Source organism: Phoca vitulina, unplaced genomic scaffold (assembly GCF_004348235.1).
Source record: "Phoca vitulina isolate PV1807 unplaced genomic scaffold, GSC_HSeal_1.0 scaffold55, whole genome shotgun sequence".
Classification (NCBI taxonomy): Eukaryota; Metazoa; Chordata; class Mammalia; order Carnivora; family Phocidae; genus Phoca; species Phoca vitulina.
Genome location: NW_022589758.1, coordinates 10954424 through 10980353, shown reverse-complemented (window position 1 = coordinate 10980353; position 25930 = coordinate 10954424). Strand labels below are relative to the sequence as shown.

Sequence of the window (25930 nt, the reverse complement as noted above, 5' to 3'; positions counted from 1 at the left end):
TGCTTGCATGCCAGAGCAGATGGAATATCAGAGCTGCTCTGGGTGCTGCTCAGGATTTAACCAGAGGCCCTGACCCCATCTGGACTCTCTCATCTGTTCCATTTTCTTTTGGATCGTCATCAAGAAGACTCTTCCTCCTTCTGATTTCGAGCCCACCACATCTCACACAGTGTAACCAACCTCCTCTCCCAGCCACGTCTCTAGAATAGAATCTTGACGGAAGGGTTCTCAAGAATGCTGGGTCCCATTCACTCCATGTGCCAGTTAGTCCTGCTCACATCACACTCACCTAGCCAGCCAAGACACCTGAGCCCCTGACAGAGCCAGACACCACGGTGTCTGCCAACACGGCCAGGTGCCCTTTCTTATGTTCTATACCCCCGCCCCTCAAACCCAATCCTAGCAGTTCAGTTGGGAGAAAAAAAACCTACCTGAGGGTTTAAATTAACCAAAAATTTAAAAGAAACTGTGTCCTTCCAGTCAGGAGACAGAAACCAAACCAGGCATCTGAATAGGGAAAATTCAGTATAAACAATTAACTAGTAGAAGGTGGTTACTACTAATAGGGTAAAAGAGAACTCTAAGAGTACAGGAATAGTAAATGCAGGGAACAGCGACTCCTTCTAGGACTAAGGGAGATAATCCAAGGAAGGAACAAACTTGAAAGAGACCCCACCCCCATCCAAGATTGAGATTTTGATACCACTGGAAAGGGCATGACTGTAGCTCACTGGATGGCAGGGAAGATCACTGGAGCACCCTAGGCAGAGCTGGTCCACAGCCAGTGGTCCACAATGATGAGTGAGAATCCACCCACCAGGGTACTGCAGAAACTCCTTGGATGGTGAGTACCACCGGGTCTCACATACACCATCGGCAGCCATGTCATGAGAGCAAAAGGTAAAACACCCCAAACCAGCAAGAGAAACCCCTTCCTCTGCTATGCCTTATACTATCCCTACAGCGCCTTCTACTGACAAGGATGTGGCGCAACAGGAACCCTCATTCACTGCGGGGGGGGAATGCAACATGGTAGAGCCACTTGGAAAGACAGTTTGGCGGTTTCTTACAAAGTTCCATCCACATGACATCCTCGTGGCCTTCAGGGCCCTTGTACCTCTCGTCACATGTTCCCTTGGTGTATGTCCACCCACAATGAACAAACAATAAATCAAGAAGGACCCCCAAAGTAGGAAATGTTTTTTTTTAAGTGTCCCATTTTTAAATGTCCATGTATTTAAAAAATTAGCAGGGAAAAATGTACTCTCAGGGGAAACATGAGCAGCTTACCTATCAGCAAAAGTTGTTACCCTTAAGTTAAAAAGAAAAAAAAATTGTTACCAGATGGCAAGAAAATAATAAAGGCCAGAATAGAGAACGGGCAAAAGAGAAAAAAGAGGCAATTTACAAACTAAACACCAACAGCCAATAAGCACATGGAAATAATATTCAGCTTCATTAGCTAGCAAAGGAGTGCAAGTTACAAGAACTTGTCAGGGTGGCTGAGACAAAAATGCAAAGCCCCAGAGATAGCAAACTGGGTGGGGAAAGAGGCATTCATACACATTTCTGATTTGGAGTAAAAGTTGGTATAAACTTTGAGGATACTCATTTGGCTATAGGAACCAATGCTTCAAAAAGTGATTTCTTCTCGATGTGGAGAAAGGGGAACTCTCCTGCACTGTTGGTGGGAATGCACACTGGTGTAACCACTCTGGAAAACAGTATGGAGGTTCCTCAAAATGTTAAAAATAGAGCTACCCTATGTTCCAGCAATTGCACTACTAGGTATTTACCCAAAGGATACAAAAATACAGATTTGAATATATGCACCCCAATGTTTATAGCAGCATTATCAACATTAGCCAAATTGGAGAGAGCTCAGATGTCCATGGACTGATGAATGCAGAAAGCAGATATGGTATATCTATATACAATGGAATATTACTCAGCCATCAAAAAGAATGAAATCTTGCCATTTGCAATGACGTGGATGGAGCTAGAGTGTATTAGGCTAAGTGAAATAAGTCAGCTAGAGAGAGACAAAGACCATATGATCTCACTCATGCATGGAATTTAAGAAACCAAACAGATGAGAATAGGGGAAGGGGGAAAGGAAAAAAAGGAGAGAGGGAAACAAGCCATAAGAGACTCTTAACAATAGAAAACAAATTGAGGGTTGATGGAGGGAGGTGGGTAGGGGATGGGCTAGATGGGTGATGGGCATTAAGGAGGGCACTTGTTGTGATGAGCACGTAGTGTTGTATGTAAGTGATGAATCACTGAATTCTACTCCAGAAACCAATAAACCGATATTGCAATGTAAAAAAAAAAAAGTGACTTCCTCTAGAAAATGTGCTTAGAGAAATAATCACATACATACGCATGGGTTAGTCAATTAGGATATTTTTCAACGAATCATTTATAATAGCCAAAAATTAAAAATAGCTTAACTGACCAACAGGAGGGGACAGAAGGCTGTGAAGTCCAGGAAAGAACTGTAGAAGCACCTAAAGGCATAAGACGGAGGTCTGCAAACTTTTTTCTTTATGGGGCTAGAGTCTCTGTCACAACTACTTGACTCTGGCGTGGTAATGCGAAAGCAGCCACAGACAATTTGTAAAGGAAAGGGCATGGCTGCAGTCTGACAGAAGTGTATTTAAGAGTACTGTGATTGGAATTTCATATAATTTCCATGTGACATAGACTATTCCTCTTTTGATTTTTTTTCCAACCATTTAAAAACGTAAAACCCATTCTTACCTGGCAGGCTGTACCGAAACAGGTGGCAGGTTGGATTTGGCCAGCAGCTGTGGTTTGCCAACTCCTGGCACAGGAAAAGGCTCAGAAAATATTGTTCAGGGATTGGAGCAGATTAATAAGAGTATCAAAGCATGGAGAAAGACTAGAATCAGAATATCCAGGATTGGAGCCCCAAGTTTTTTCAAAGCTCCCTAGACGTAGCCAGGTTTGCGAGTCACTTAAATAAACTGTTAAATAGTAGTTCTTTCTGAGGGATGGGATTATGGGCAACTTAGTTCTTTTTTTGTGAGCTTTTGGTATGTTCCAGATTTTCTACAACGAATAAGTATTACTTTACTAATCAGGAAAATGTTAAAATTACTAAAAAATATTTTTAGCCTAGGTCCGAGCTCTCAACCTCGGCACTGTTGACATTTTGAGCCAGATAATTCTTTGCCGTGGGGCTGTCCTACGTACCATAGAAAGTTTAGCAGCATGCCCAGTCTCTACTCACTAGATACTAGTAGCAAACCACCCCCCTCAAGTTGTGACAACCAAAAATATCTCCAGATATTGTGAAATGTCATCTGGGAGACAAAATCACCCTCAGTCAAGAACCACCAGTTTTTAGAAGAAAGATCTGATCGTCAGCAGACTTTGGTGAGGGGAGAAAAGATTGAGTGCTATACTTGCATTTCCAAACTTAAGACCTCTGTGAAAGACTCTGCTTGTCCAAACCATACAATTATAAATAAGATACAGTTTATGAGAGTAAATGTTGCACAATTAAGACTGTAATAGTACTTGCAGTACGTTTTCTTCTTTTCACTTCCTCTCAACTGTCTGATTAATCAACATTCCGGACCTAAAACCCTTCAGAAGGGTGGATTTGTGGACTCAGTCCCCTGAACTTTGGGCCCATGAAGAGGTTACCTAGGCTCCTAGAACTGACAATATGAAAGTGGTTCTTAACTTCTAAGCTTATTTTTCTATAACGTGAGGAAAAGTTTTGCACCCAACCCTTTTTATTATGAAATATTTCAGACACACAATTACATAACAACCACATATTAGCCACCAGAGCAGCAGAATAAAACCTCGTACATACAATTGCTGTGCTGCCCATCTATCCCAATTCCATCCCCCCAAAAGGAATCACTGTCCTGAATTACCATCCCTATACATTTCTTCCTACTTTTTAACCAGTTATACAGCCTGGTTTCGGCTCTATGACCAGAGCCTTGAGTAAACTCATGCTTCAGCTCCCCTGAGGCCCAGGGACCTCACACATACCTTAGTCTACCATCAAAAGATGAAGCTCATCCCGTGCAACCAAGAAAGGCTCTTGGGAGCTGTACCTGAGAGGCTCAGTCCTCTCAGTGACTATCTGGGCTTCCTTCCTCCTGCTGTATCCTTTACATTCCTTGAAGCCTTACGTGAGTAGAGACTTGTCAGTCTTTTCAATTTTCAACCTTCTAGATACCTTCAGTGATATCTGATCTACGATCATAGAACAGGATTACATTTATTCTTGGTGGAAAAGATGTATTGTTCTCATATGCCTTTTGGAAAAGGGCCTTCAAATTTTTCTCACTCTTTACACTCCAAACTGAAAAGAAAAAAAAAAAAAAACTGCATACAGCTACTATGAAACAGCAGCAGGGGTGATAATGACAAATGTTCCTCCTTGCCCATTTGTAGCATTTTTGATTTTTGAAGACTTAAATGAATATCCTTTCCTCTAATAAAATCTTTCTACAAGAAACCTTCCCTCTGACATCTCTAGTTGTGAATATTGTTTTTTGTATAATTCTTTCAGTGACCATAATTTACATTCATGACTGAATTATTATTGGGTAAGATGAAAGCCTGAAAAAATAATCTTGACAATGTGCAATGAGATCCCTTAGCCACGCCTTGATGTTCTCCCAGCCTGTGTTTGGCTCATGCTGTGTTCCTCCTTTGCCTTCTGCTCCTGTCTGAAATGTCCTCTTCCATATCTCTCTTGATATATATTCTTCTTCTCCTTCAACAGTTAGCTAAAGTCTGGCCTCCTCCATTAAAGTCTTCCTGTCCTGTTCCAAAGCCTTCCAGTAAATTCATTCCTAGAGAACACCATGCTAGTATTATTCAGTTGGCACTCGGTGGGGCTAACACTAATATTCCATCAGACAGACCTGAGGTCCTTCCAGAAAATTGTTAAGTTCTATAAGAAGAGGAATCTTGTTCGATTTGTCTTGCTTTATATATCTTTACTTTGAGGACAATGCCTAAAAATTGCCTTGCACATATTAAGAGCTGGTTGAGTATTTATGATCAGCCTAACAAGGAGAAGACAGAGAACACTGTACTCAAGAGTCTGCGTTCTGAATCAAGTACTGGTTGTACTGTTTACTATGGGCAATTCACTTAACCTCTCTGACTCCATTTTCTCATTAACAAAATAAGGATAAGTACGGAATTTACCTTGCTGGACTATTATAATGATCTGCAGGGATGAAATGAGGTAATGCCAGGCAGCTGTGAGAAAAACTCCCTGTGTTTCACCACTATTCTCACACTCACAATACTTCTGACACCAGATGTGCAGGTTTCTGCAATATCAGCTGGATGGAATCCAGTTCAATTCTGTTCTGGTACCATCTACCTGGAGTTAGCACCAGATCCCACAAGTTAAGGGCTCAGTCCCAAAAGACTGCCTGTACTTTAGAAGCCAATGGCAAGTCCCAGGTTGTCACCTGTACTTTTGACTGACCTACTATAAATCGGGGTTCCCATGACCCCCTCCTTCCTTGAGTTTAATAATTTGCTAGAACAACTCACAGAAATCAGGGAAATACTTACATTTACTAGTGTATTATATAATAGAGTATATACTAAAGAATACAGATGAACAGCCAGATGAAGAGATACAGAGGGTGAGATCTGGAAGGGTCCCAAGCACAGGAGCTTCTGTCCCTATGGAGTCGAGGTGCACCAGCCTCCCACCACACCGATGTGTTCACCAACCCACCAGCCCCCATCCTGAAGCTATCCAGGAACGTACCAAGCATTGCTTCACTAAAGCAACAGACACTCCTATTACCCAAGAAATTCCAAGGGATTTAGGAGTTCTGTGTCAGGAACCGGAGTCGAAGACCAAACATTAGAACAAAAGATGCTCCTAGTGCTCTTGTCACTTAGGAAATTACAAGGGTTTTAGGAGCTCTGTGCCCAGAACTGGAGGCAGAGACCAGTATACATGTTTTCTATGATTTCACAGTGGCTTAGAATATAGTAAACCTCAAACAATGAGATTTTTTTTAAAGATTATCATCCATAGGATCCAGAAAGACATTTCTTTTTGCCTAACGATTGCACTAGCTCTTCAAGATGAGAAGACGCTATTAATTTACACAGTAAGAGTGACTCTCACCAGAGTGATACCTCATTCCCCATGCACAAATAGGTTTGCAGAAGTCAAATTTCAATCCACTATTTAAAATGTCCAGGGCCGCCTGAGCAGCTCGGTCAGTGAACTGTCCAACTCCTGGTTTCCGCTCAGGTCACAATCTCATGGTCATGATATGGAGCCCTGAATTGGCTCTGCGCTCAGCATGGAGTATGCTTGAGATCCTTTCCCCCTCTCTCTCCCCCCACCTGCTCCTCCCCCTGCTCACGGTCTCTCTCTCTCTCTCTAAAAAACAAATAACATATAATAATAAATAAATAAATAAATAAAACACTAAAAAAAAACACAAATAAATAAAATCTTTAAAAAATAAATATAAATTTAAAAAATAACAAAAAAATAAAGTGTCCAACAGGTATCAGCAAATCTGAAATAGCTAGATTCTGTATACATTATAGTGGATGATGCTGTTAATATCTTCCTGTGCAATTGAGTACTTTTGTACTTTATTGTCAATTTTTTTTTAGTTTCAGATTACATGTTTTTACTTCTAATTAAATCTACTACTGGCCATAAATATACTACATGTATCTTTAAATATTTAGCCTTCTTGCATTAATGCCTTCTTTCAGTGACTACTGAGCACAGACTAGACTGGGTTAGGCTGTCTGAGGCATTCAGACATGAACAAAACGTATTAGATCCTCTTAAAAGTCTGCACTCTCTCAGAGGACATTAAACACATACCAAGCACCCATAATATGAGGTAGAGTGGGACAAGTGTCAAGAAAGAACTGAGAGATTTCCAATAAGGAAGAAATCACTTCCAGGTGAAAGAGTAAGGTAAAGTGGCAGTCACATGTCAAGTGGCCTTCAATCCCCAGAGAGCTATGAAAAGGTAAGAGCACATTTCACAACTAGGACACCAGCTCTTATCATATAGTCAACTGTTCAAATTTGAACATACTGAGTTACTGATACTTGTAACAAATATATAACCTAACTGAAAGTAACAAATTATTGTTTCTCAAAATAGACGGTAAACAGAACAATAATTATTCATTCTATTACCCCCTGTAATGGATTTGATCAGTCAAAGCCTTTGGCAATAATTAGTAAATACTCAGATTGCAAAGATTTATAATGTGCCCTTGCTAATAGCAAATGCTCTTTGGATCAAAGCGCACACACACACACACACACACACACACACACACAATTCTGTGCACCTAACGCTTAAAAACTGAAAGAAAATATTCTTATTTCCATCTTATTCCCCCCCAGCCTTCTAGTGCTTTGGAACATACTATTCCCACCAAACAATGAGCCATGCATTAGAATATCATGTCCAATTCTGGACATGTTGCAATTTGAGAAAGACACTGATATTTATTTGGATAGAGGAGAGTGACCAAGACAGTGAGGCTCTAGAAATCATAGTTTATGAGACATGGATGGGATAAATGGGTATGAATGATAAGAAGACTAAGGATGGATATCAGAGGTGTCTTCAAATATTTGATGGACTCATGTTTTGCTCTGGAGGTTGGTGGCAAAAAAAATCTGTTATTTATAATAAAATGTGAACTGAGCAAGAAATTTACTTTTATAAATAAAGACTAAAAAGAGATCAATGTTACCAAAATACTCACTCTCCCTCATTTGCACTTCACTGTCTTCTTAAATGGTCCAGAAGTGTCGTTACATGTAGAGCCATTTACCTACACTATTTACATTCCCATACATGTGTCAGACAGTAACTCCCCTAAGGCTCAAGTACCATCATACAAAAGAGCTGACATCTGCTATTCTAGAGCCAATGAGGAGAGTTAGAAGCAGGCACATTTGAGCTCAACCAAAAAAATAACCTTGTTTCATCAAGGAAACAATCTTTCTAGAAAAGTACAGAGCTGCCCAATACTGAAAGTATCCAAGCAGAATCTACAGGATTATTTGAATGGTCATAACGGGGGTCACTGGAATGAACAGGGTCATAATCTCTGAAGCCCTTTTTAACACTGAAAATTCATGCAACAGAATAGAAGAAAATACCTGGAAAACACACTACTGTTCTTTAATTCCAAAGCAAGTATTTTCCAAAACCAAAAAAAACCCAAAAAAACAACAACAACAACCAACCAACAAAAAAAAAAAAAAACAGCAATGGATCTTTTCTCTTCCTAAAGTTTTCTAGTGACCCAACCCCTTCCACAAGGGGTGTAGCATGGGAAATACTATCACTCAAGTTATTGGAAGAACAAGAACATAGTTTCTCTAAGGAAAAATCCAACACAACTACATAAATAAGCATTTGAATAAGGGGCAACCCGTAGATAATTTGTTTAAAATCTTAATTGTTTTGTCGAGCATAGAGAGCTGAATTAAAGACAGGCAATCAAAGGCAGTGATTATAAAGCACTTATCTAGTCAGAGTCATGCTAACAATGGGATCCCCTAGCCATCATGCTAGCACTGATATTATTTTGACATTTTTATAAACAATCTGTGAGAGGGAGACATCTCCAGATTTGAAGAATAAATTTAGCCTTTCCAAGTATTGAGCTGTCAAACTGGCTAGGGATAAACTGCTTTAAAATGTCACATGATTGAAGGAGTGGACAGCAGAAAAGAACACAAGGGCGTCAAGGTGAATGTCAAGTAATGCTTTTAAGTAAGAATTACCCCAAGAATCAGTCATTTAATAATGGATGACTCTCAAATCCAGATCTTTAATCCTGACCTCCCCTTATGAAGACCAGACTTGGACAGCCAACTACACATCTTCCCCTGTATGGCCCACGTGCACCTCCAACACAAGATATCCATATGAACTGTTCATCTCCCCTTCTCCCCCACTTCACATCCTCCTCCTATAGTCTCCTACACATTCGCTAGTACCATCAATCATCGAATGCTCAAGCCAGAAACATGGAAGTCACCACATTCCACCTGTAGCAGAGACTGCCAGCTAACCACCAAAATCTATGCTCCCCTATAACACATATCCCTTGCACGTCAAGAGTGGTCTTATGACAAGGTTCTCTGCAATGAAATAAGAACAGAAGTGAGAGGGGCCTACTTTCAGGTCTGGCCAATAAGCTCTCCTGTGCTCCCACCTTCATGCACTTTCCCCCTTCCTGAGGACGAGAATGACAATAATCAAAGCAATCTTGGAAGATATATGTTGAAGATGGTCCAGGTGTGATGAACTGGGACCCTTGAAAACTGGAACAGATCCATCCACCATTGACATTAGCAATCTAGAACACACTCTGAACCTGAAAAAGAAATAAACTTTGATTGTTGAAGCTATTACATTTGGGCTCTCTTTGTTATGGTAGTTTAGCCTAGCCTAATTAATACACCACTCTTGTCTCTGCATAATCCTAAATCACCAAGTCCTTCTTCGTACATATTTCTCAAGTTTACTTCCCCCTGTCTCTCCCTACTTTCAGGGCCAAAGCCCCTTCTCTTCACTGGTCCACCATCTCCTTATATATGTCTGTCACTCCAGGCTTGCTCATTTCTATGCTGTAAAGCATATTTGTTAGGTTCCTTGCAAGTCTACATTTCTCCATTCCACCTTCCTAACAGCCTCTGGGGAGGTTATCTTTTGGAAAACCACCTCTCCCCAATGACTTAGCAGCCTTGCTATCCAGATTGGAGTAACACCATCCCCTAGCCTCAGGGGAGGGTTCTAGATGGAATTAGTCAATCAGAATAGTCCTATCCCCCTCCATCCAGTGACTGGTTCAGTGGACACGTACAATCAAAATTTTGGTTTGATTCAGTGAGAGATACTCTTTATGTCTCTATTTTCTCACTTTGATCATAGGAAATGAAGTATAGAGTCCCAGGAGCTGTTAGCAGCCATCTTATAGCCAGCAAGTAGTAGAGACACCCTGGAAGGCAGAGTTGGAAAAAAATTTATCTTTGGTGACATCACTCAGCTGTGGGGTCAAACCTAGTTTGCTACCTCTAGACATTCCACTTATGCATGTCAATAAATTCCCTTGTTATGTAATCCAATTTGAATTTGACTTTCTATTATTTACAATACAAAGAATGCTAATTGAAACACTCCTCATCCCAATCCCAGTTCAACCTCCACATAACCCACTAGAACAATGTCTTTAAAATGAAAACCTGATCAAATAATCCCCCATTTAACATCTTTGAAAGCATCCCTGTGGCTTTAGTCCAATATTCTGGGCCCTTTACCTTATTTACCTCTCCAAACTCATTTTATGGTCTTTGAATCTGCATCATTCACATCCAGAAATACCAAGGACCTTTTTTGGGGGTGGGGGGGAGGGAACACTGAGCCATTCCCCTACACTATGCTACCCTGCCAGAACCACTCTCCCCACAATGCTCTAATTTCCTCCTCCTAGATGGATATAGTAGCTCTTGGAACTACACACATCCTTATCCATGTTGAAAGAGAGGCAAAGACGCCATTACAAGACACTGATCGCAGCATCATGTGCAGTAATAGAAAGTCGGCAACAACTCAAATGCCCATCCACAGAAGAATGGATAAATGAATTATGATATATTCAGATAAGACTCTAGGCAATAAAATAAATGACATGTATCAACATGGATAAATCTCAAACTCATGATGTTAAGGAGAGAATAAGTCACAAAAGAACTCACATAGTGTCATCGAAACATGAAAAACTATAATATTTACTGTAGAAGTAAAAATGTGCTTGAGAATGGCATTTCTGAGGAAAGAGGGAGATAAATGGCATCAGGGAGGGAATACAAGCAACTTCAAATCTATATGTACTATTTCACTTCTAAAAAAGGATTTAAAGCAAATGTTGCAAAAAGGATAAATCATAGCACAGTAAAGTGGTGAACGAGAACGTTCATTCTAATATTCTTTGCACTGTTTTGCATGTTTAAAATATTTTTAATAAAATATATTTGTAAATGTTAACGTAAAATATAATGTTTAGAAGCTTTCTGATCTTCCTTCTCCAACCTCATTAAGTACATTAAAGCTGGTTCCATAGCAGTTGGTCTATGATGAGAATGATGACGAAGGTCTGGTCACCAAATTTTGGAAAAGATAGAATCAAGCTAGGGAAGGTCTACAAAAAGCAAACGAAATAGCGCACTGTGTTGGCGGGACTGGGGAAAAACAGCTTCTCATACACTGCTGATAGAACGATGAATCTGTCCAACCGACATGAGAAGAATCTGACAACATCTACTGAAGAAAAGAAGGGCAGGGAAAATGGAGGGAAGAAGCCCAAGTCAGCTTACTAGGGTTTTTGGTAATACCCCTGGAGGAACTGTCTGAGCTATTAATAAAGACTTCTGGGCACATCAGATGCTTAATTTACTAACCAATATGGCAGGAGGCAAGGCAATCCTGTTTCTTTATTCATTCCCTTTTCAATTTTTCAGTTTTTTTATAACAGTAAATGTCCTTAACCATAAGGTTTGCCTATAAAAACTCTCACACTTTTATTCCCACTTACATAGCAGGCAAGGAGTTGTTAGGTTGCTGGAGGACAATTTTTTTCATTAGATTGAATCTAGCCCACCATGTGTAAATCAAATAATCTCAAAAGGCTTATGTGAAGTTAATAAAAACCACACAAGTAGAAATTTTATACTTTGTTGCCAAAATCACATGGATGATAGAATATATGTGGATGTGTGGGTGTACACACGTTTTTAGAGAGAGAGATTTAGGCACACGTAGGTGAGAAGTTTACACTAACCACTAATTCTGATTACTGAATGTAAAGAGTCACATGCCAACATGAAATAAGGCTCTCTATGACTTTTAAGTTGGCAGCTGAAAATTGTCCTAAACACAAATGTCATAGTTATTATGGTGATTTGATTATCGCAATCACTAATGTTGAGAAATCGCATCATACATCAGGAATCTACTGAAATTCTGAGTGCTTACTGTGTGGGGGTCAAAACTAGCTTCATTATAATCTTACCGTGGCTCTAAATCATAGTTTAATTAGGGAGGAAAGCAGATTTTAAGGGGATTCAGAGAAGAAACAAATTTAGGTTTCTACAGGGAGACAAGATACAGAAGTACTCCTTGGTAGGAAGAGACCAAGAAAGCAGCAGAGGTACTCCTGAACACTGATTAAAAGCACTACCTACTATAAATTTCAATTTTGTTAAATATCATTAATCTTGATATTAACCGGAGACAGAAATATTACGTTTGTTCTGATTCATAAAACACTCACTTGACTTAAGAACAAGAACTCCAGCACCCCACAATCAGATGGGCAATTATTTATTAACCGCTGCACTGCCCATACTCTACAACACACAGAAACATACCCTGACATCACAGATGGGTTGCTCAATAGTCGTCACTGCCTGGTTGTCAATAAACTGTCAAGCCAGAGCCCTCCAGGAAAGCAGAGAGGGAGAGTCATAAAAATCAAAACAAGTGTGGCTGGGAGAATGGTTCATTTACTAGAACCCCTAATTTATACTAGAAAATTTTCAGCTCTTCTTGCGGCTGCATTCAGAAAATATTGGTTAGGCACCTGCCCTCCACTAGGGACTGGAAATACACAGCAATACAAACTTCTCCCTCTCCCTCATCTATCACACGTCCTCAGCCGCCACATTGTATCAGTTCTGCCTCCTTGCCTACTTGCTCTCCCACATTCCCTCAGCTCCTCCCTCTCCCTTCAGGGTGCTTCCGCCTTCCTTCAAGAGCTTATCCCATGCTCACAACTGGACCAAACAACATATATACACAAAGAATAGTCACGATAGCATTGTCTACAGCAGCGAAAGGCTGAAAAGAGCCTCTCTAAATATCCACAACACGGAACTAGCTAAATAAATTATGATCCAATAATCAAATTCTATGAAGCTGTTGAAAAGAACAAGGCAACATTCTATGCACTGATGTGAAATGATCTCTAAGAGACATTAAGTGAGATGCAAAACGTGTTTACCATATGCTACAATTTGATTTTAAGGTGAGAGCATTAAAATAAAATGGAGACCAGGCTTGGAAACCCCCATCCCTACGCCGAGCAGACACAGCCATGTACACCATGTCAGCAAAACTAAATCGAGCTTATTTCATGAACACAACCAAAACTTAACTTAGGCTATTTCTTATAAATGCCTCTGATAATCATAAAAGAAACTTAAGTCATCTTCCGAAGATGATATGAGATAATCATTTTTAGCTAATCCCCTGCTGTCTGGAAACCCCCATTGTAATAACCAATCCTGGCAAAGGTTAATAATTTCCTCATTTTTACTTTATAAGCCAACTTGTAATGACAAGCTTCTGAGCTTCATGTCAGTTTTGGTATTGAAGACTCTGTGAACTGTTCTGTACACAATCAACTCTTACTAATATGGTTTTACTGATCTCGTTTTAATTTTTACTCTTTCTGGACTTCTGACAATACGTATATATTAGAACACATGCATATATATGTACACACACTATTATACATATATATGCACGCTATTTTATATACACACGCACACAAACACGCACACTTATGCACAGGCTCAAAATATGTCTGAACCTGGTAGCAACGTTTTCCTCACAGGGAAAGGAAGTGGGTGACTGGGAGATGGGGAAGGAAGGAAACTTACATTTTCTTGAGACCTTCTGTCCTTTTTGGAAACTTGTACCAAGTGTATGACTATTCACAAATTACATAAATACAATGCTTTTAGAAGGAAGAAACTACTTTTAAAATGTAGCTCACATCAGAGCTATTGCCAGACAAGTCTCCTAACTGCTCTCTCCCACTCTATTTTTTATATGGAGGTGAAATTTATATGACATAAAGTCAACTACTTTAAAGTGTCCAATTCAATGCATTTGAGTACTCTCACAATGTTCTGCAGCCATCACAACTTTCTACTTCTGGGACATTTTCATCACCCCAAAAGGAAGCCCCATGACCCCCATTAATGGGTCACTCCCCGTGGCGACCACCAACCTGCTTTGTGTCTCTATGGATTTGCCCATTCTGGACATTTCATATACACAGAATCATGCAAAATAGGTGACCTTTGATGTTTGCTCCTCCAACCCACACTTGAGTCCAGAGTTAAGCACCCCTCTCTTGCCCTCATAGCACCCTGTACTTGCTTGCGAGCTATAATCTACTTGCTTGCTTGTCTGTACTTTGGTAGAGAAGATATAAGAGGGCAGGATCCATGCCTGTCCTGTCCCTACTGCAGAACAGACACCCATAAACATATGATGTCGAATGAATGCTTCTAAAACACAATCCGAACATATATCTCCTCACTTACATAACTAGTTTTTTGGATGAAAGGAAGAAGTGACTTTTTCTCCCACCATTATTTTCAGACCTCCTTTGTTCGGTCAGTCTCCTATTTCCACCCCTAGATGATCTCTCAGCTTTTTTGAGGAGTAGAAAATGTCCAGAAAAGGTCCAGTCTAAATCAGGAAAGAGGCATGCATGAGGGATCTTAACACAGGACAGAGGCGAAAGGAATTCCCAGAATGACTATAAGGAGCTGCTCAGAGATAATGGACTGTGCAAGGGACCTGCAGAACAACCCATCCAGCCTGGAACAGGAAGATGAGATTTCAGAAACAATAGTGCGAAAGAAGAAAAATGCAACTGATACATTTCCTCATCGACTATATCAATCATCATATGCAAAAGTTTGGGGCAGATTTACTGAAGGTACGGAGAAAACTAAGCAATTATTAACACCAAGAAGAGTAAGAATAAATACAAGGAATTCTAGACATAATAATGTAGACATGGAATACTGACTTAATAAAATAAGCCACGATACAATTATATTGGGAAGAGGGAGGGGGGATGAATACACATGTATAATGTGAGGGAAGAGGGTAGTAATGAAAGATAACTAAATCCCCCATGGTCATTACACTCTCTCTGTAGCTGAAGCTCTATAGGAAGGCCAACTGTAATCAAAAGCTTGCTTAGTAAATACATCAGAGTTAGGGGAAATGGGTTAGAATTTGCCCAGAACAGTCCTACTCGCACTGATGCCCAGAATTAATTATTAATAGCCACGCACACACGCGCACACACACACACACACACACACACTTCACTCTCTAGAACAATGTCCCAGTTTGGAAGATAAATGAGATGGGATGGGATACACCTGTTTCTCAGAGCAGTCACCGGGCCAGGGCCCCCTCTCCTCAGGGCACCCTCTCCTCAATGACATGCTAAAGACCGTCATTATCTCCCTTCATGACTGTTTTCTTTCTTCTTTTTTTTTTTTAAGATTTTATTTATTTATTTGACAGAGAGAGACAGCGAGAGAGAGAACACAAGCAGGGGGAGTGGGAGAGGGAGAAGCAGGCCTCCTGCTGAGCAGGGAGCCCGACGCGGGGCTCGATCCCAGGACCCTGGGACCATGACCTGAGCCGAAGGCAGACGCTTAACGACCCAGCCACCCAGGCGCCCCCCTTTATGACTGTTTTCTATGACGTGTAACTGACTAGCCCTCCCCCACTCTCAATCTCAGTCCCAGTGACCCAGTATTTCATCAGATGGCCTAACATGTAGCCTCAATAAAAAGGTAACACACCACATCTGTACGGTGTTTCTGCATCACGATGCTAGGATCTATTATGTTTCTTTTATAATATAAGCCTTTGGGCCATCTTAATTTCCTAGAGAAGAGGAAGTGGTCAGCAATGTACACTATTACCCTCAAGTTCTACCTACAGAAACCTTGTCAGCTACGCATCCTTAAGAACTCAGTCAAGGTGGAGTAGTACCTATGTTGGCTCGTAGGCACTTTATCGGTGGATAGGAAGGTGACAGAAACTTTCAAATTTCTCAGACAGGGAAAGGACATTTGGTTTTGGTGTGAAGAGCCTCACATGTTGAGCAACAACATTCCAAAGTCCGCCAGGCAAATAAATTCAAAAACTGAAAAGAGAGGAAGAGGGAATCCCCAGCGATCGCTCCTTTACAGCTGTGCACTTGCAGCCCGTTCCAGCAGTTCTGGGCCCACCAGGCCTAAGGGTCATTTTATGCCCCTGTCAGGATTTTTTTTTTTTAAATATCTCAAAATAATTTGTCTTAAGAAACCAAAAAGACTTCAATCCTGCCCCAAAACACAACTTGTTTCTGAATCCCAGGACTCAGGTCCCAGCTTAGCTGGATTTGTTTCTGCAGTCTTTTAAACTTATATTTATCGTCTTAATCCTCCTCTGGGGAAAGAAGTTGTATCATGATGTAGAAATATGAATTTCACAGTTGGTAAAACTTGGCATGCAACAGCAATACAGGGAGGGCTTGGCAGGGCTCCGGGAATGGTCCCGCATTCCTCCACTCCCTTTCTCAAACGCTTCCAATTCTCACTCCCCTGGCTACTGGTTTTGTAGCCACCTTCTCTCAACTACCTTGGCGCCAACTCAGCAGCAGCAACCTGTTCCTTCAGGAGCAATGGGACGATGGCGGCCGGGGCCTTGCCGGGGCTGAGATTAAAGCTGTGAACTCAGTCCGTCCTCTTTCGGCAGCGAGACCACACAGGGCTTGGCAACGATGTGCCATCGTGCAGTCTCTTTGGAAAGGCCTCCCTTAATCCTCCAACCAGGATCGTTATCCGAGTTTCCAGTGTCTTCTAGACTTTGGTCTGTTGGAGTGACAGGCCACAAACACCAACAACAACAAACACAACACCAACAGCTCAGCTAGAGACTGAAAGAAATTCCAAAATGTCATCCCAATCTGCCAAAACCCCTAAAATTCGAGAAAAATAAGCAGACTAACGTCAAACAAAGTAGAACTGCTCACTCATATTTCCCAGTCTCACGAAGGAATTATGTGTTTGCATACATTATAACGGTTCCCATATAGTGTTGAAATTTGGTTACCAGCAGGGAATAGAAGGAACCATATAAGCCAAATACCTTGGTGAAAAACAAAGATCTCTGGGAAATCATTTAGAAGGGGAAAAACAGCAAAAAAAAAAAAAAAAAATCAACTAGTCTCAACCAAATGAGGAAACTATCACATTGTAATGCCAGAAACTTCATAAATTGATAGCAAAGGAAGGAAACAAAACTCCAAACCAAGCTCACGTGTTATGGGGCAAGGCTGTCCATTTAATTTTTTCCCACCCCTCAGATACTAAATCTTGTACCTGTAAAATCATGGAAATTTTCACTCATCCCCCAAATTTGGAGCAAATCTAACGAAGCCAGTATCACCCCCTTTTCCCTCATTTCAGAGGGGCACAGATGTAAGTGGCTGCTGGAGAGAAACAGAAGTTAAAAGAGGTGAAACTCTGGATGAAGTGAGGGCTCAACGGATGCAGGTTGAACTGGGGGACAGATCTGAAGTCTCTGGTGTCTAGCTGCTGTCCCCATGTGAATGAGATATGCATCTTATCTAGGTGGAGGATTCCTGGTCCAGGGCATTTAACAACGGATCGAAAGCCCAGAGATTTCAACTAAAATACACACTCCCTTGGGACACCTGGGTGACTCAGTGGGTTGAACGTCTCTTAGTTTTAGCTCAGGTCATGATCTCATGGGTCAATGAGATCGAGTCCCAAGTCAGGCTCTGTGCTCAGCGGGGAGTCAGCTTGAAGATACTCTCCCTCTACCCCTTCCCCACTCTCTCTCTCAAATAAATAAATAAATACACACTCCATTATTTAACCCTCATCCTCTGCCATGTCCCCAGATTAAACAGAGATTAAGTACTAAATGTCCAATTTCAACTGTAGCTTAAAGTGCAAATAACATTAATCGCATATAAAGTGGGATACGATTAGGAAGTTTTCTACACTGCCTAAGAACAATCAAAAATTATAGACAGAGCTGTCCAAGTAAAGTATGAGAAAAATAAAAGCAGCAAGGAAAATATGCAAGCATACCACACCAAAATGCGAAGAGAAGGAAAGAAAAAAAAGACAAAGAAATCAGTCTGAGGAAATATGTTATCCAAGGAACAGAAAGAAATTAGTCCACAAATAATGAAACCATATAACAACATAATAGGAGCTCCATACAAAAAGAGCTTTTTAAAAAAAGACTAGATTTTTATTTTGCTTGAATATTCATAATCTCCAAAAGGGCACTAAAGTCACTAATAACACTAGTTATGGCCAGGGCAGGTTAACTGGATAGCTGGAAAATGAGAGTGGGTATTTTCCCATACGTTTGTCCTTTCATTTATGACCTATGCAAATACTACCTATTTAAAAAAAGCTAAACAAAAAATAAATTCTGGTTAACAGAAAAGAACAGAAGCTCAAAAGCAAGATGATAAATGGAGATGAAAAGAGAGATTACAGATCTAAGAAACAAATCAAGGGTCAAAACCATGCATGTAGAGGTCTAATAGATAAAATGAAGAGAAGAAGGCACAGAATTGATAAGGCTGAGATTCACCCAACTGGCAAGGGGAAAAAAAAAAAAAACTGAGGTATCACAATGATCAGAAATTTAAAAAAAGTCAAAGCTAGCAGAGAAAAGCTAATAATGAAGGAAAGACAAAAAACAATCCAAAAGAAAGGTAATAGGTGTCCTTAAAGCAGAGAACTCATCAAAGATATCAGAAAGCCATAATATGCAAAATAAAAAAACACACAGGTCCAGGAAAAACTTACCTGGGACACATCTCAGATTCTGGTTAGGGTTATTCAACGTCAAAGATTAGGAAAGAATTCTTCAGGAACTCTGGGGAAAGAAAGCAAATTAATTGAAGGATGGTGGGGCAAGTGGGTTGGTTCAAGCTGTAATCAGTCTTCTCATAATAACATTCCAAGCAGAAAAGTGGGAATGTGTCTACAACATTCTAAAGGAAACTATTCCCAAGAATATTATACCCGGTCATGATGACATTCAAATAAAAAGGCAATAGGCAGACATTCTCAACCATGAAAAACTCAGGGAATGAAACACACATAAGCCTTTCTTAGAAAACAAGACTACTTGAGTACCAAATCTATCCAATTAAGGTAAGTATTAAAATGAAAACTTGGGGATGAAAAACACATGGTTAGAGAATTGGGAGTAAAAGTCCCATTTAAAAATAGATTAATTCTAGGGGCACGTGGGGGGCTCAGTCAGTTAAGCGTCTGCCTTCGGCTCAGGTCATGATCCCAGGGACCTAGGATCGAGTCCCACATCAGGCTCCTTGCTCAGCAGGGAGTGTTCTTCTCCCTCTCCCTCTGTCGCTCCCCATGCTTGTGCTTGCTTTCTCTCTCTCTCTCTATTAAATAAATAAAATCTCTAAAAAATTATAATAAAAAATAAAAATAGATTAATTCTAGAGGACTGTGTGAAATATCAAAATAGAATAAAACAAACATAAACCTTAACAGTTCAAAAATAATTATAAAATGAAGAGGAGGTAGGGAAATGGAAGAATAAAAATGCTAATATCTTTATATCTCATATCAGGAATTTAATACTGTAAAAAAACAAAGCACACACACACACACACCCTTAATTTTTCATATTGTCTTTTATCTTAACCTAAGACAGATCATGGGATCATTTAGGAAAGAATAACTCTGTGGTAGAGAAATGCTGACTTAAATTATAATGATTCCTTTAGGTTTATTTCATTGTATTTTAATTTTCTTAAATTCAGGTGAAACTAGAATTAATTATACTTAACAAATGGCTTGTGTAGTATAACCCTATTTTAAAGTATGTTATCTACTTGTCCTTCTTTCCATATAGGTGCACAGAATAATATCTGGATGATAGTCCCTAATGTTAATAATGATTCTTTTGAGGTAGTAGCTTTTTTCCCTTTCTTTATTACTTCAATGCCTTATGATCAGCAAGAATTAATTTTACTAAAACAAAAGAAGTGATATTAAAAATATAAACCAAGGTGTACCTAGGTCAAATTAGTTTTCAGTTCAGCTCTATGCATATTTTTATGAGCTCTTACTATGTCCTAAGTCCTAACTTTAGGCTTTGGGAACAGATCAGCAAACAGAATAAACACAACCTCCATCCTCACACTGCTCACAGTCCGCGGAAGGTTTTTACTTCATTCAGATCCACCCACCTGAAACCATATGGGCCACAGTCTCCATGGAGGACAATGTTTATTTTTTTTCTTTTTTTTATTATGTTCAGTTAGCCACTGTATAGTACATTAATAGTTTTTGATGTAGTGTTCAATGATTCATTTGTTACATATAACACCCAGTGCTCATCACAGCACATGTCCTCCTTAATACCCATCACCCTGCTACCCCATCCCCCCACCCCCCACCCCTCTGAAACCCTCACTTTGTTTCCCGGGGTCCATAGTCTCTCACGGTTCATCTCCCTCTCTGATTTTTCCCCCTTCAGATTTCCCTCCCTTCCCCTACGGTCCTCCGTGCTATTGCTTATGTTCCACATATGAGTGAAACCATATGATAATTGTCTTTCCTCTGCTTGACTTACTTCACTTAGCATAATCTCGTCCAGTTCCATCCATGTCGATGCAAATGGTGGGTATTCATCTTCTCTGATGGCTGAATAATATTCCATTGTATATATGGACCACATCTTCTTTATCCATTCATCTGTTGAAGGGCATCTTGGCTCCTTCCACAGTTTGGCTATTGTGGACATTGCTGCTATGAACATTGGGGTACATGTGCCCCTTCTTTTCACTACATCTGTATGTGTGGGGTAAACACCCAGTAGTGCAATTGCTGGGTCATAGGGTAGCTCTATTTTTAACATCTTGAGGAACCTCCATTCCGTTTTCCAGAGCGGCTGTGCCAGCTTGCATTCGGAGGGCAATGTTTAACAGCAACTTTACAGAAGACCTTCTTGGTGCCAGATTTATGAGGAGGCCATGCAGACAGTTACTTTGAAGAATAGCAACAAATTCATTTCAAAATCAAAGTCATTTTAATCTGCTACATTGTGCAGAGAGTGATCTGGGAACTTGAAGGAGGGTAGGGTTGGGAAGCACTCGGGTACTTGAAAGACGTTGGGGTGGGAAGCTGAACACGAATTCACATCCTAGCTCTGGCACTTAATTCTGGTGAGACCTTGACAAGTCATTTAATGTGCACTTCCATTTCTTCTTCTTAAAAACTGGCAACACAAATGTATTGTTATGAGGACACAGTTAAGTGTTCAAAGTCTATAAAGCACTTAGAACAGCAGCTGAAACACAGCTGAAACTAAGTGTCAGCTATCGTTATTTTTCAATTGCAATACTTGCGTCAAAAATCACAATTTATTGAGATAGAGTCTGCCATCATTGTTGGTCCCATTGTCATCAAGGGGATTTAAATTCATAAAACCATTTCTATACCGTGTGAGCAGATAATAAAAACATTTAAAAGCAGGGAAAGTTCTTTTCTGGGTTAAGAAATTAACTAAAGTAAATTAGCTCTTTAACCTTTTTGAATAATGAAACTCACTGCAGTCATATTACAAATGACTAAAGGCATATAATAAAAGGTTCGCATTCACCAAATTATAAGGCATTATTACCAAGCTATAGAGTGTGTGTTTGATTAGCCTTGAGGCAAGGAGCTTGACGTATCTTAATTGCTTGTTACTTCTCCTCTACCTTCTATTGATAAACTTGAAGTTAAAAGAGGGTAAATTTGATTTACTCAGGCAAAGACAGCAGATGTTATATGTTGTAAATTTTGCTCAAAGCCAGCAAGATAAGAGAAGGCATTTACATGGTTGTCTGTTTTCAGTTTCATTTATGTGGTACAAGTAGAAAAATTAGAAAAGTTTTGCTTCTTCCTGTCTAGTGCTGATTAAATCAACCTGAAGAATCCCACTAAATTAATCACTGCAAGACAGTGTTCTTTATGGCTTCTAACATTATTGTGACAAGAAGACTAGGAGTCATAGATTTCTGATAGCAGAACCAGGGAACAAACCCAGCAAATAGAAGGATACATAAAATAAGTGAGAAGAAAAATAATTTACAGATTAAATAATGCTGCCTTAGGGCTAAAAGTCTCCACTATTAGCTTGCTGGAGGAGAGAATATCCTTGCGAGTTTAGTGAAGAGTCATTGGCTAGATACAGCTTGAAGGGGAAAAAAGGTACAAAGTCAGTACAATATATCACACAAAGAAAGAGAACATTAAAGAGGATGGGGTGTTTTTTTTTTTTTATCATAATAGGAGCTTTATAAGGGACTCCTCTGTTCTCAAAATTGCCATACTCTCAAAAACTTCTCAAAGGCAGGCCTATAATCTACAGGTTTCACAGCTATCGGAAAAAAGAAATGCAGCTGTTCTTCCATCCTTCAATTTAGGCCCAGAGAGAAAGACAGTCCTGCGGTGTTAAACACTCGATCTGGAGCAGGTCAAGAGGATGCAGTATAACCACAGTTACTCAATTCATACCATAAGTCTAATATTGCAATTTTCTTCTCTAATCCTCTGGGAATTTCAGAAACCCAGGGCTGTAATTAACTTGGTTCTGTGTCTTAGTTTGAACAGTTGAGAAAAATAAACTGGAAGTTTAATGAGGGATCAGGCCAAGCCTTGATTATAAATGCAGTTGTAAAAAAACTACCATTAATAGAGCACTCTGGATGTTCCAGGTATGGGGAGGTATGGGGCTAAACCATTTACATATGGCATGTATTGATTCTCCCATAAAATTTCTGGGAGGTAGGTATTACTCCTGTTTTACAAATGAAAAAGCATAGGGGGCACCTGGGTGGCTCAGTCGGTTTGGGCTCAGGTCACGGGGATCGTGGGATCCAGGTCTCAGGGTTGTGGGATCCAGCCTTGGCGTGGAGCCTGCTTAAGATTCTCTCTCTCCTCTCCTTCTGCACCTCCCCCCACCCTCTCTCAAATAAATAAATAAATAAATCTTTTAAAAAACACAACCATTAAGTAACCACAAGTTGCCCATCTACCTAGGACCTCTCTGTTCTATCCCTCAGGCCCTGTTCTCCTTCTGGCTAACACCTGTGAAACACCCAAACAGGCAGAAACTTACAAAAGCAACATTCTGTAAAGGGGGTTTTCTTTGATGCCTGTTTTTATCCATTCTGTGCCCAGGAACCTTCGCCTGCGCAGTCTGTTAGTTCCTCCCAATCTAAAGGACTACAACAACTTCCGGAGGACTCGATAAAGCAGAACTTTGTTGAAAACAACAATAAAGGCTGGATCCCCACCATGGAATGAAACAGTTGATCAACAGCCAGTTGAGCAAGCAAAATTATTTAACAAGCCACAAATGGAATTTGTTATGGTCCTTAATTTCCAGTTCTTTCAAACCATCAGCGAATGTGGGTAAGAAAACCGTCTCTGCTTGGATACTGTCCATCTTTCTCTTCCCGTGTGACCCTGGTTCTGTGGCTTTCCTGTTGTGCGGCTTACACATTTCTGGTCTCAGACCAGTTTTCACTGTGGCGAGATTTTATTTCATGTGAGCCTGTAGTAACAGTACAGATGTGCTCAATCTCTGCAGTTACACAGAGATCCCTTGAAGTACCCAATCTCGATCAGTGGTGCATTTCACTGCGCTCTGCGAAAATAGCCTGCCACTAATCAACCAGTCCCCACCACCTCGCCCGTGTTGGCTTTCCTCTGGGTCCTCTGACCTCCAATGTCCTTAGCATCCTGCCTGGCAGCCAGCAGTAGCAGGGGTGTTTGTGGTTCTGGTTTTCTCCAGGGAAGAGCAGCTTCCTGCCAGAGATCCAACATGAAAGCCACTCCCTCACGGGGTCAGATTTCACACACCACTGTACCTCCTAGTAACAGAGCTGCCCAAATGTGTAGTTTTAAAAACACTTCCCCCATTATCTTTTGAGTTTCCCTTCTTGCCCCCCGCAATGGGCTCCTACTTCAAATAATCTTCAAGATGGTATAAGATTTAAATCCACTCCGAATGTCAGAAAACCTCCTCAAACTTTGTTAATTACAAAATAGGGAAGAAAGGAAGGACAAGGAGGAAGAGGGCAGGCAGGAGGGCAAAAAGAAGAGGGCAAAATTAACACTTAGTGAAGTGCAAACATCAGGAGTAAGTCCAACAGTGAAATGTGATTCTAATAGCACCGTAACTCTGCCTGTGCCTTAACAGCCCACAAATAGCAACAAAGTCATCTCTGCATCAGGTCAGTGCCTCTGACATCCATCCTGCCTTGAGGGCCCTCTACCCGCCCGCCAGCCCAAAGCCCCAAGTATCCTAGGCAGACCTTCAAGTCTAGCATGTAAGTCTAAGGGCATAGCAGCATGGCACTTAAGAATGCTGTCATTTGGAACCTCGCTATGATACGAATAAGAAAAAATATGAAATGGGTAGCTTTTAAATCATAATTTAAGTCTAGGCATGATCATATTGACAGAGATTAAAATTAGCTAATCGATTTTACTTAGGCTTTTAACAATGAAATTAAAGAGCAGAAAGAAATTTGAAATATAACTATTGGAAAGGAAAGGCAAAACTATCCTTACATGCAGCTCATATAATCATATCCCTGGATAACCAAAGAGAATCAACTGGAAAACAAATAGAAGGAAAGTGGGATATAAAATTAATACACAGAAACCAACAGTCATCCTGCACCCAAACAACAACCATAAACCAACATCATGGAAGAAAAGGCCCTCTATACAAGAGCAGCAATGACGATAAAAGGCCTGGGAATATACTTACCAAAAAATGGACAAAACCTATATGAGAAAGACTATGAAATAATCACAAAGGACACCAAAGTAGACTTGAAAAATAGAAAGACAGACCCCTGGAAAGGAAAACTCAGCATCATAAATGCATCAATTACCCCAAATTAGTTATAAATGAAATATAATCCTCATAAAAATGCTAAAAGATTTTTTTATAGGAGACAAGCTGATTCAAAAGTTGATGTGGGAAAATAACTAGAAAAACTTGAGAAAAGAAGAAGAATGAAGAGGAACCAGCACTATAAGATGCCTTGGTCGCTATGTGAAAAGCTCTCGGATCTACATTTCACACTCTACACCAAAATAGACTCCAAATGTATCAGATGTTTTACCAATCAGCTTTGAAAGCATTAAAGTGCTAGAAGGACTCATAAGAGAGTTGTCCAATAACTGTGGCATGATAAAGGCCTTTCTAGCTATGACTTTTAGTCCTAAAACCTAAAAGAAAAGATAAAAGTCAATGAAATAAAAATTAACTAATTCTTTTCATGGAAAAAAATATGGAAACCAAGTCAAAAGACAAATAATATGAGGGAATTTATTTGAGACATGGCATTAAGTACTAATCTCCATTTTAAGGTTTTTTTAAAAAATCTTCTAGAAATTGAGATGGAAAAGATTAACATCCCAATAGAAAAATGGACACAAGCCCCTTAAACATGTGATAATAAGCCCAAGCTTACTCGTAAGATCCAAAAACTTGACAGCACACACAGTCTGTTGGGGAGACTGTGAAAGTAATTTATACATGACCGGTTAGAGGACAAAATGGTAGAACTCCTATGAAGAACAATTTGGCAATGTCGATCAAAATTACAAATAAATTTGCCCTCAAGCCTAGCAATCCCACTTCCAAGAATTCAACCTATAGGTATACCTTCCCATAGAAGAAATAATGTGTGTATGGGTTATTTTCTCGTAACATTGTTTGTAATACCAAGAGACTAGAAACAAGCCAAGTGTCCAACAAGAGAATGCTGACTAACACACTGTAGGACACTCACACAGTAAGTGATGATGCAGTCAGGAAGCTCTCTTTGTACTTACTCAGAAAGATTCCCACAATATACTATTAATGAAAATGATCCAGAACAGTGCATGTAGCATACTACCTTCTGTGTGAGAAAGGAGAAAAAATATGTATTTGTA

At 40.1% G+C, this 25930-nt stretch overlaps 1 protein-coding gene across 1 annotated transcript in view; it reads right to left on the bottom strand.

Annotated features, from left to right (window-relative positions):
- The window catches only part of LOC116622864 (elongation factor 1-beta-like), a 36458-nt gene extending 10752 nt beyond the window's left edge, over positions 1-25706 (bottom strand). Inside the window, 4 exon segments of the mRNA XM_032389596.1 lie at positions 2764-2827; positions 4226-4351; positions 25114-25219; positions 25659-25706. Of these exon segments, the coding sequence (XP_032245487.1) occupies positions 2764-2827; positions 4226-4351; positions 25114-25219; positions 25659-25706 (344 nt within the window).
- Positions 25707-25930: the final 224 nt, after the last annotated feature.